Source organism: Cavia porcellus, unplaced genomic scaffold, assembly GCF_034190915.1.
Source record: "Cavia porcellus strain 051 isolate PalLab524CR breed Dunkin Hartley unplaced genomic scaffold, mCavPor4.1 scaffold_35, whole genome shotgun sequence".
Taxonomy (NCBI): domain Eukaryota; kingdom Metazoa; phylum Chordata; class Mammalia; order Rodentia; family Caviidae; genus Cavia; species Cavia porcellus.
The window spans coordinates 2,766,446-2,779,469 of NW_026947518.1; the positions used below are offsets into that span (position 1 = coordinate 2,766,446).

General features: G+C 35.2%; 1 protein-coding gene across 1 annotated transcript in view; it reads left to right on the forward strand.

Annotated features, from left to right (window-relative positions):
- Positions 1-11,197, forward strand: part of LOC134474694 (zinc finger protein 595-like) — a 31,763-nt gene extending 20,566 nt beyond the window's left edge. Inside the window, exon 5 of the mRNA XM_063243220.1 lies at positions 11,052-11,197. Within this exon, the coding sequence (XP_063099290.1) occupies positions 11,052-11,197 (146 nt within the window). The remainder of the gene's footprint in view (positions 1-11,051) is intronic.
- Positions 11,198-13,024: the final 1,827 nt, after the last annotated feature.

Here is a 13,024-nt window from a genome sequence, read left to right on the forward strand (position 1 = left end):
GACTAGTGTTGAACTTGCTATGTCACATGTATTTAATCAAAAAGATTATTTCAAGTTTTTATCATTTTGTTAGTTTGAAAAAAAATCACATGGCCTTGAATATCAAGCAATACTCATTACTAACTGTTCTTTCATGAGACAAAGTACCAAAATATAGTAATTCATAACAAAATCTTATCTTTCAATTTAATAAACTAAGTTTGTTATTTAGGGTTCTACCGGAATGATTGGGGTACACTAGCAATTTGTTCTCAGGATCTGTCATGTGTCTGGAGCTGGAAACTTCTAACAGATCAACAAAGCAACCAAAATGGCTCACTCACCTTGCCTGCAGTCAATGCTGTTAGTACTTTTTTCTTTTGTCATATTTTTATTAGTGTATGCTTACAGTACATAATGACTACATTCATCGTGGGGGATGTGTACATGTATTTAGCACATCTTAATTTTTTGGAGGCTTGCTCTCCTCTCCTCTCCCTCTTCATTTTCTCTCCACAGTTACAAAAGCTCTATTTCCAAGTTTTTCTTTCAATTCTTTTTTTTTCCTTAAATCACTTTTTCTATCCTTCCCTTATACTCCCCCTATGTTGTATTCTCCTTCCCAAATGAACAAGTTTTCCTACTGCTTAATATGTATCCTCTGTTCTTTGCTCTTCAGATTTCTCACACAAGTATAGTCAAGTGATATTTAAATTTGTGTGCATAATGTATTTCACTTAAGATTGTGGACTTGAGGTACAGCCATTTATCCTTTTTTATAGCAAAGCAGGACTCCATTATCTATAAATATTATATTTTCCTTATCTGTTGAAAGTATGCTCATGTTTATAATAGCATAGTTCATAATAGCTAAATCTTGGATGCTGTTAGTTCTGAATTCAGTTGGGCTGTAAACCAACCAACAACAGTAACTTTCACATATGTGTTGGGCTTCTTATAGTATACAATGACCTTGTTCCAGGAAGCAGAATCCAAAGTGTCCCCAGAAGCCTAAGCAGAAAGTAAAAGACCACTGGAGTCCTAGATAATCACTTCTACTACATTCTAGTAGGTAAAGTACCAACACCAGTCTAGATTCAAGGGAATGAGGATTCAAACTCCACTTTATATTGAAAGTAAGAGCTTATTATTACAAGAGGAAACAGTTGACTTGTAGCCATCTTGCTACACTGTGTACCAAAAGAGGTCTACCAGTGTTGTCACACATCTGGAAACTCATCTCACACTGCAAGGATATAGTTCACACGGGAATCATCAAACCAAAATATTCATTTTTTACATGTTTAAGTAAATAAAATTATGACTTACAAGCACTGATAGTCACAAGTTTCTTTCTACAGAATCAAGTGAAATTGAATTTACCCTTTATATTTTATAAATTAAGCTATTATATATTGTTTAGTTTCAATGAATTTTAGTATCTTTGCTTTTATACAAAAAGAGGAGTGGAAATCAATTCAGTAATGTGTGCTTTCTTTGTCCTTATATTTTAAACTATTTTATTGCTTTCATTTTTGATCAATCATTTTAAATTAAAAAATGATTAGCAAGACAATTATTAGTGGATGTAAAATTTCCCTGAAAATTTTAAGCAAATATATATATATATATATATATATATATATATTACACATATTAAAAACAGATAGATGAGATTATTTTTCATATATTTATATTACCACATTCTACTAAGTTTATTTGAATGCTTTCTCTGATATAAAGTTAGAAATAATATAATGAATATTTGGGTTGTTTTATCACAGTTTTTGTTTCAAAGATCTTTTAAGAATAATCCCATCATATTGCACACAGTTCTCCAGTAATACCCTCAGACATATTTATGGTTCCTTTGCTCAGTTATCTTGTAATATCTACTGTCCATATGAATACTTTCATTTTCCAAACATTGATAAAAATGACAATATGTTATGGTTTTGAATTATTTTAGTCCTAGAGTCTTATCAGTTATTCTTAATAACCACATGCCTCTCTATAATAAAATGTTTTTTCACAAGCAGTACTGTTAAAATTCTCTGAGGTATCTTCAAGACACATGCAGTGTTACATATCTGTGAATATTTTCACTTCATGCTAATATCTATTAAACAACAACAAATTTACCTACTCTAAAATGTAAATTACTATTGCAATTAAAATTTACTAGGCTATTTAGTTAACACTTGATTGTGCTATTTTATTAGTATAATATTAATACAGGCTTGCTGCGCATTATGAAACTCAAAATACTATAGTATCAAATGACTTCAGCAAACCAGCAAAATTTCATTTTGCAAAACAGTTGAGTGAATCCCCAGAAAGTGATAACTTTAAGATCATTTTGGCTAGCTACTAAAGCTTCCACTGCTGTCAAGTTACAACCTGAGAAATAGTGTCCTACTTCTCCCTAAGATAATGTCAGACCCATGTGGTTGTAATTCTGAAAAGCAGTACATAGGTAACATAACTTCAACTGTGTTGTCAAGTACTTATCAAGACCCATTTTACATTTCCTACATCAACTCGGATACAAATTGATATCTCTAATACATGTGAGACAGTTATCATCTAGAATAATTTATTGTTGTCCCATAGGGCATGATATAATTTGGATGGTGACAAAAGGTTTCAATAGAAAACTACTGGGATAATAGAAGAAATTCCATTTAAAAAAAAAGAAATTATAACAACTTTCCATGAAAATGATGGAAATCAGCCACTCAATATTAGAGAGACAGCTTCACTCAGGACTTCTCTGTCTGAAATTTATGTTCAACTGATGATGTATGATTTATCTCTTTCCTCATAGTAAGCAACAACAGTGCACAATTAACAGTACTAAGAGAATCAGGCCATTAGTGTAAGAGAAATATGAATAGATTTTTGCAAGACTGAACAAAATAAGCAACATAATAACCATTGTGATTAATTTATGACTCCTGGGATTTCATCTAAATAAGTTGATTTTGACTTCCTTATGTTCTTTAAATGTTATTCCCACTGTGGGTTGAATCCAGGCTCTTTTCACTAAGCTACATCCCCAGGTTTTGCATATATATTTTATTTCTTGTTTTGAGACAGTCTCATAAGTCACTCAGCTATCCAAGCTAGAGTTGAATTTGTGAACCTCTTGCCTAGATTCCCAGAGACTTGGGATAACAAACCAGTGTCATCATGCTTTGGCCCTTGAATTTTTTTCTCTGGGGAAGGAAACATTCTCCAGTGTAGGGTATGAATTTGAACATGCACATCATGAACACTTTCATACAATGGATTCTCATGTAACCTTGTGAGTGTAGAGTCAATTTAAAATAAATAATAGCATTCAAATTATTAAACATTTATTAATTTAAATGTACAACTGCTTGTAAATGTTTTTCCTTTTCCAACTCTAGCTTCTTATTAAATTCTGAAAGAAGCTACCTAGTTTTATTTTTGGGCATAATTGATCTCGACTCTTCCTTCATACTTAGGGCTTTGCCCTCACCCAAGAAGGTTCCTTAGCATTTCAATATTATCAGGTTCTGACCTAGATCCCTGATCTCCCAAACTAGTGTACAGTGGAGGTTAAATAAAAAGAGACAAATTGTTTGATTTTTAGGGCTCCAGGAGGGTCAAAACCCTTTAATTAAGCTGAGACTTCAAAGGTTAAGACAAAGGATTCTCTGAATCAGTCCGCTTATATTAGGACCAAGGACAATAGGCAGAGAGTCTGAGGAAAGTTCAGGCAGTGAGCAGGGTCTTGGGAGTCACTTCACGGACATTTCCACATCATGAATCAAGTCAATTTAGTAGCACTGTCTTATCATGAAGACATGGTAGAAGTGATACTATAGGCATAATCTTTGCAGCTGTAGTCTCTACCTAGTTAATTGGGGTTGGCTCCAAGTGTCCACAGCTGTTGACTTATCTTGCCCTTTGAGGTATCTCTGGCCTCACAGGCCACTACAGGCCTCAGCCATGACCAGTGATTCACAGAGATTCACTTACTGTGAATTGGCTCCCTTGCCAGGCAAGGGGCCTAGGCCTAGGACCGACTCACAGAAAAACATAGAAAGCTAGTTAGTAAAATTTAAATCCTGTTCAGAGCCACTTCATAGTGGTCTCCAACACAATATGTTTTCATATTGTTCTTGCTATACTTTTCTTAAAACTTTGTATATCCTATTTTCACTACTGTCTTCAGTGTACTGAATGGAAATTACTTAGTACTTACCTCATTAATAAATACATTACAAACTGATGAGGTCTTGGAAAGTATAATTATTTCTGTAAGAGAGTTAGTGATAGGTTAAAATAAATGCAATAATATGTGGAGAACAGTTTGATGATGCTTATGTGACTACTTTGTGTAAGAGAGTTATTTTTTTTAATTTTTATGAAAATTAAAACTGTATTGTAACTCTTTCTAGAGATGTCAACTTTATTATGCATGGTTCAGAATAAAGAATATATTGGTAGTTTTAAAGTTAAAGAGGTTGAATAGTCTGATCTGATTTTTAGTAAAAAATTAGAACGGAATTCCAGAATTCTGATTTGAAAATGGACAAAACGATTTTCTCTACTGAAAGATATTTTTTAAAAGATAGAATTTTTTTTTTCAAAATCTTCATCAGTAATTTGTGGTTTGAGTACATTTTTGAAAATGTAAATTGTTATCTGTATAATTAGGGATACATAGTATGACCCACCATTACCCAAATCATTATGAAGTCCTATCCTTTCTATCAGCAAAATGCACTGGAAATTTATCTACCTCTCCATTTCTGTCATCATTCTAGGTGGAATCAGTACATTTCACACCAAAATTATCACCCAAATCTACAGTTTGTTCTGATTACTTCCTAGTTAATATTACAAATAGTAGGCAATGCATTCTGAATTTTAAAGACTAATGCACTGCCTAATATTAATATGTAACCTGTACACTTTGGCTTTGTCAGTGGTAAAATAGGCACAAAAAGAATACCTAACTACATGACTGTGAATAACACGTGGGCTAGCATGATGCTCCACTTAGAGCAGTGTAAGTCACTTGATAAACACACGTTAACCCTGTAAGTTCTATGAGAGTAAGCTTTTGTATGTTTCATTCATCACAAGTATCCAGTGCTTTGAAAAATATCCATATGCTGGATAAAACAGGATATCTGAATAAGGATGAGCTCATACTTTTGGTGACAGCTGCCATTTCAGAGTAACACTTTATGGGAAAATAGTGTATCCTGCAAGAGTCCTAAATGTGTAAATATTAGAATGGGAAAGAAGAATGAGGTGATATGGGCACTTAGTCACGACTGGGAAGGGTTTCAATGAAAATTCATGATTTGAGCTTAATTTTATGGAGCCAATAAATCATTCAGATGAATACACAGATATGTGCATGTTTATATAAACTCAGGTGAGCATTCATGGAAAAAGTAGGTAGCACAACAATAAAAGGCAGGGCTCCTGGAGCCACACTTTGGACTCTAACTTCCCTGCTTTACTAACAACTCTGGGTAAATGTGGGCAAGTTTTATGCTTCGACTTTCTAATCTATTAAATGGAGATAATAATAGCAAATATTTCAGAATGTTGTTCAAGGATCAAATGAGTTCATATTGGTTATTAGTATTTATAATTTGTACCAGAAATTATATTTGTATTTGGAACAGTGTCTGTTACAGTAAATACTATGTAATTGCAATCAATATAAAATTAATACTGTTATTATCCTTTGAAGATTTCTTTAGATGAATTTTATTAGATTTAATGTTGTTTATTAGATTTCATTTTGCTTACAACAAATTAAAGCTATGGAAAGAAACCATCAAGTAACAAAAATGAGGACTATACACACACACATGAACACACACACAAACACACACACACACACACACACACACACACACACACACACACACATATATATATGAAACCATAGTGAACAGATTCTCTGGCCCTCATTTATTTTAAAATATCTGTGAACCTCACAATGTTTTCTTATGTAAATCAAAAAGTCAAAAAAGTGAAAGGACAACAATGACAAATAAACTAAGACAAATTTAGCAACTAAATAAAAAAAATCTTTCTACTTCCTTACAAATCTCCCAAGAGGAAGTTGATTTTCTAATCGATATACTATTACTGAGTCTTTCCTTTCTCTGTAATTTTGTGGACATGGGGCAGTGAGGTAGACATAATGTGCTGACCAGGGACTATAGTGGCTCTTGAGGCATTTTAAAAATGGGTAGTGCTCAAAATTAGTCATGTTAGGTAAGTCTTTCATAATTAAAATAATATTTAAAGATTGTAAAGACTGTTGAGTTTCTACCACAGTGAATACTTTTCTTGTCTTTTAATCAACTCAGTGTAATATGCAAAAAGCACATTGTATCAGGCTAGTTTTGAAGGCAGTGTATACACATAATAACAGACTTATCATAGGAAGTGAGCTTTATTTTTGTTCTCTATAAACACAGCTGTGCTAAATATTTTTGTGTCATGGATTTTCTATATTAAAATTTAGCTGTATTGAGCTGGGTGTGATAGTTCATGCATGTAATTTCAATGAGCTGTGAGGCTGAGGCAGGAGGTAGAAAGCTCCAGCCCAGCCTGGGCAACTCAGAAACAGAGTAGGGTGGTAATTTGTAACTTAGTGGAAAGGCGCTGGATTGATTCACCAGTACCAAAAACCAAATTATTAGCTGTTCTTGTAGAAAGTGGTACTACATACATTTGTGATCAATGTATTCTTGATAGTTTTAAAATAGTTTAATTTCTTTCCCTGCTATCAAGGTGGAAATATTGAAAAGTGGTGACAGTGTAATCTAAGGCAGCTGCTACTACTAAACATGGGTATATCATTTAAAACTAAAACAAACAAACTAACAAATCTAAAACTAAAAAGTCAGCTTCTGAGTCATGCTAGAAACACTTAAATCTTCATAAGGTGTCTGAAATAGGTGGTGACTCTATTTAACAGAGCTTCAGATGTATTTCTAACATAACAGAAAATATTATTTGATCAACTTAGCATATAGCATTTGTTTGGGATAAATACTACAGTGATATTTATTTGAAAACTGAACAAAATCTCAATGAGCAAGAAACATTCCATTATTTAGAATTGGGCAGAAACACTAAAAAATTCTAAATATGTATATTATATTTTTATATTTTTGAGGCAGAGTATAAATAATTAGGCTCAAATAAATATAGAATAGACATTGACCTTAAATTAGTAGCAGCCTAAGTCAATCATGCAATTATGTTTTATTGCATAAATTTAGGAAATTTTATTTTCAACTGTGAAAATAACAATGATGTCATAATTCAATTCCAAATACTATAAATTTCAATAGAGTTTTAAAACTCTTCTCATACTAACTTTAATGTATACTAACTTTACTGTAGTTCTCTGAGGAGCAAAGTATCATTTTCATATAAATTCAGCTTCGGCACAAGATGTAACATACATTATTTACATATAGTAATTTGTAAAGTTACATTCACAGATTGATTCAAATGTTTTCAATAGAAGTATTTAATGATTGACAGAGACAATTAGATACTTTTGTTGCTGGAATAGGCCAAGAATTAAATTATATTTTATGAAAAGACTTACAGAGATGATAAACTTGAGCAAAAAATTAAATGCAATTTTTATTTAAATAACTCATTTTTTAATACCTGGTAGAGATGCAAAAGAAATGTTTCTTGTTTTTGAATGTTTTAAGTTTTTAATTGTGTCTGTATCAAATTTAGGGAAGCATATGAGAAAACATATACTAGTTGTCAAATGAGCACTTGTATAAGTGAATCCCACAAAATTTTTTGTTGTCTAATAAATATGATATTTAAAATCATTTTAATAGCCATAGAAAAGCAAACATGCTATGATTAAAATGATACAGAACTCCTCACTTCAAAGGCACACTGGACATGTCAAGGATTTATTGTATTTTTGTTGTTCACTTTATATAAAATAAAATGGCTCTCATGATTCATAGTTTTATTTATAAATTTAATATGTAAAAAATATAGAAGTGAGAGCCAAAATACAACCAGGTACCTGTTATAAACTACATTAAAATATTTTAAGTAGGAATTTTACTCAAGAAATCCAATTTACAAGATGCATTCGGAATTCCTTCTCTAGATCTAGCATGTTTAAATCATAAAAGATTTAGTGTAGCAAAAGAGAATACCTTGCATTATCAGTATCACAATAACTAGAATATTTAGATGATAATTTTATTCAAATACATAATTAGTTAATAAATTTAACATTTAAGTATTTGACATAACAAAGAGTTCTTCAAAAATCTAACCTTATCTTTTCATGAAATAAGGTATAAATTATTTTAATGTAGAAAAAATGCAAGATAAAATATAAGGTATATTTTGATTAGCTGTCTATTTTGAATAGTTGAATAGAAATTAATAGCAATAATCCTGTGAAACTTGTTATAATGGAAATAATAAGAAATCTTTCACTATACAAAAAATTGTAAAGATATCTTCCTTCTTTGCTATTTAGAAAATACTCCATTGATATTTAGAAAATGTTCTTTAATGATATTATTATTCAAAGAAAAGAATGTTATTTGATACAGTTGGCCATCCTGGTACATGAAAGAGATACTAAATAACATGCTACTCATAAATAAATTTAAATATATTTTGAAAAGTTTTGTATTTGTAGGTAAATTACTTTTTGAGGATACCTGATATGCATTGATGTAAGTCAATTTCACTAAAAATGTAAGTTTGAACTACACTGTGCATAGCCCTTAGCATGGATTTAACATTTGTAAAAGTTCATAGACAAACCTTCAGAGGGTAGCTTCTCCAACCTATGCCAAAAGCATGTTTACTTCAGACAAAAGCAGTAACTATAGAGATTCAGGCCTTAGAAGGAAAGAGTCTGATTCCTTTCTTCTTCTCTAATAATTTGGAATTTCATGATGGCACTATACAGAATCATTTCTATTCGAATAATACAATCCATGTGTCTGTGCGCTGCAATATGATAAAACCTCTGAGATATCAGAGCTAAACGCAAATAATATTTGTAACTTCTGCATAGTATGTGGCATAAATGTACATGAAAATCTTGCTTGGTAAATAGTTACTGAATTAGAAAAGTACTGAAAAGGTTGTTTTCACTTAACTGCACACAAATGTTTTATAAACATGATAGGTGCATTATGCATATATCCATATACTTTTTCTTTTACTCTAATATATCATATGACAGCAATAATATATAATTATCACAATAGAATCAGGAGTAATATGCCTTATGTAATTTCAAGCTGCATCATTTTTGTGCAAGATTTTTAAGTTTTCATATACTAAAATAAAATACGCAGAATTATTTTAGGTGTTTTCTTCCAAAAGTAACACGTGTAAAAATTTCTGAGATAAACAAAGAGTGTCTCCTCTTCGTTTTGTATCTTCTGAAACCAAAGAGCCTCAAATTAACAATACATTATTTCACGGAATTTTGAAAGTTAGCTGCTTAGATACTGAAACATATAAAACTCATATATATATATATATATATATATATATATATATATACACATACTTATTTATATGTATATATTATTGTCCTCAGTATGTCTCTAAATTTTATATTAACCAAAAAGGCTTAGGCAATTTGGATTGTTTCAACTACGAACCTAATCTTTTAATCTGATGTTTTGACATGCCTGAGGATCAACATTCCTTGTATTCCTTTCTCTTATCTTGACCTCAGAGCATGCTAATCACTTCTATAAATGGATTAATTTACTCTTCTACCAAAATAATATACTTAGGGTTTTCTCAAGCCTTGAAACATGCTGAGTATTAAACATTATAATTATTCTTTTGTTTCTTCAAAGAAATTAATTGCAGGCTTAGGCTTTCCTCTTTTCAGCATTTTATACGCAGATGTATGGATACTGTTATTTCTACTGTAAATGAAATTGTAGATTAGATTTGTGTCATATATATCATTTACTTAATAAAAATTTTAATCATTTCTTAATTGAATTCGGACCACATCTATCAAGAAAAACAATGGTCTGAAAGAATACAAAACAATTCTGAACAATATAGCTGTGACAAATGAGACATGATTGCTTTTTTGAATATTGGTATGATTCAAACAGACAAATGCAGATAAATCTACATGGATATTGCATCTGGTTCATTGACTGGCTTATCATTTTGAAAGTGTCACATGTCAGTAGATATATAAACACTGGTAGAAAATAAAAAAGTTGCATATTTCTTTAAACTGCAGTTGTTTCTAGCTCGCATGAAATAACCATGCAATCATCATGAAACAAACTCTTCTTCATACAAGGTAATTAACCATTAACTCTTCCTCATGGGAAGACAATTGTGTTCCTAAGAAGAGTTTAACAAATATAACACAATAATGCTCAAATAGTTATAGTAATTCCTTTTGCAATCGTGTTTTGAAAACACAGTATGTCAAATTCACATAATCTTGTTATAGTCAAAAGTGATGATTTTTATATTCCAATTCACATTTTGAGATGAGTTTTATTAAACAGATATATAATTGATACCGTACTGCATTCAGATATATAATTGATACTGTTTAAACATCTCTAAACTTTTTCTATGAAATGTGTTTCTATATTGAGATTTTTTTTTCTTTAAAACCTTACCATATGACTACCAACTAGCTATCCAAGAAATACTTAATATGACAAGCTTGACCTTGGCTTATTTAAAAAAAAATATTGTGAATAGTAAAAGAACTGTAGTTATAGTGGGGGAAGGAGAGAAATTTAGTTTTAGTCAATTGTTACTGTTATTTTGAAGTACGTGTTTATATTTCAGATATGGTACTATGGTTTGTAAATAATAATGAATTTTGGAAATGAACTTAAAACTTTTTTCTTCTGTTTCTCCCCCTCTTTCTTCTGTTATAATATTCTTTTAATCTAATTTAAAGAAAAGTTTCTTGGTGCTTTGTACTCATATTGTTTAATACTCATATTGTTTAAAAAATTTTGCGGTCCACTAACCCCTCCAGCGCTGAACAGAGATACAAGCCGCGCCGCCAAGCCGGAGAGCGCCAGACCGGGTAGAGCTGCGCTGCGCTCGTCCTTCTGCAGCCCTGCGCTCCCGGCAGGGGGCCGAGAGCCTGGGCCCTGGGGACCCCGGGAGCCCTCTCCAGCTGCGCGCCTAGAGCTCTGGACTTGGGGTGGGTGGTTTCAAAGAGCACCTCTTCCAGCGCGGAAATGGGAAGTGAGGGGGAGTCAAGGTCAGCGCTGCAGCTGCAAAATGGGGGCTAAGTGCTTCAGGGACTGAGCGCAGCCTCGGAGACGTCGGGGAGCCGCTCGCACCGCCTGGGTGCAGCGCGGGCGCAGCCGAGTCCGAGGTGCCCGCCTTGCAAGCCGCTGCCAACGCCGCGCAGGCGAGGGCTGAGCACTCGGCTCGCAGCTCCCTCGGACCCTTTGCCGCGCGGCCGCAGCCCCCGCCGGGCTCTCCTCCCAGCGGCCAGAGGAAAGTTCTCGCTGCCTGCCTCTGCTCCGCTGCAGTGCCGCGCCGCCCCGCACAGCGCGCCTCAGTCCAGAGAGGCGCTCGGGCGGCCCGATCTGGCCAGACCACCCGGTCGGCCCCGCCCCCATCCCGGCCGAGAATCGGCCGCCCCCGCCCCCTCGGCCCCGCCCCCACACCACAGCCCAAGCTCGCTCCTGCGCGTGCGCTCTCCCGGACCCGAGTGAATAGTCCTCGCGCGGGGGGGACAGGGCGGTGAGTGCTTTCCCCTCGCCTCCAGCCTCCAGGAGGTTCCCGGCGCCTCAGGCAGCTGCAGCTTCGAAGCGGCTGCCACCGCACCTGGGCAGTCTGGACCCTCGTGCCCTGCTCCCGGGGCCTCGCGCGGTGGGCGCCCCGGGACACCCCTGCAGGCCGGGTGGAGGAGGAGAAAGAAGAATAAGAGGAAGACGTGGACCAGGATCCCCAACCTCCCCACAACACCTGGCCTCTCCGCTCCCACTTCTTTCACACAAGGAGAGAGGAGCCAGCGAGAGCCATGGGGGGCTGCGAAGTCCGAGAATTTCTTTGGCAATTTGGATTCTTTTTGCCTCTGAGGACAGCTTGGCCGGGCTACTGTAGTCACCTCTCCAACAACCAAGGTAAGGGACAGGGTCAGAAGCGGGAGGGGGAGGAGGACGATCCTTCGCTCGCTGGTGTACTGTCGGCCTGCTGCGGGCAGCTTGTCTCGGGTCAGCTTCTCCAGGGCTCACCTTATATATGTTCCTTGACCTGAACACTCAGTCTGCACTGTCCGGGACGGCGGCCCTAGGAGCTATGATTCGTGTGTGAACAGATTTCTTTGAATGGGTGCATATGCATCAGCGGCACGTGAGTCCCTTCACGGGCTAAAGGGCAGACAGACCCCTACGCAGGCTCCGCCAGAGGTCAGACTCCAAGGCACACACTTAACGGAAATGCCTGCCTCTGGGCTGCTGCACATAACTGGATAAGATGATAGATTCTTCTTGCTGTACCCTGGGGCGTTTGTCAGCCTGGTGCCTGACTCTGGCTCCCTTGCCTGTTCTCACTCAGCCTTCCTTCCACTCTAGATCACAGAATGTAGATTGCTTTGAAATTATTCCTAGACCAGATGCTCACAGATCTGTGTTGTATTTTCTGTTTTGTGAGAGAGGGAGGTAGGTAAATGTTGAGTGTGAATTTTCCAAGTTGTGAATATCCTAGTCAAAAAGGCAGACCACTGTTAGATTTTTAAGGACTTTGTTTCCTTGAGTAAAGTGGTGGAGTGCGTGAGGGGAATGAAACACACAAAATCTTAAAGAGTATTTTCTTTCCTTTTATTTACACAATCTTTATAAAACATTTATTTGGATTTCTGTCATGGGTATTTGGATATTTAAAGATCTACAAAAACATCACCTCTATATTCTAAATCTCATTAAATTAAGTATGGAACAACCATAAAAAGTTTTGCAACCTGTACTTAGTTGGGTGCTCTCACTGCTATGATGACCACCCC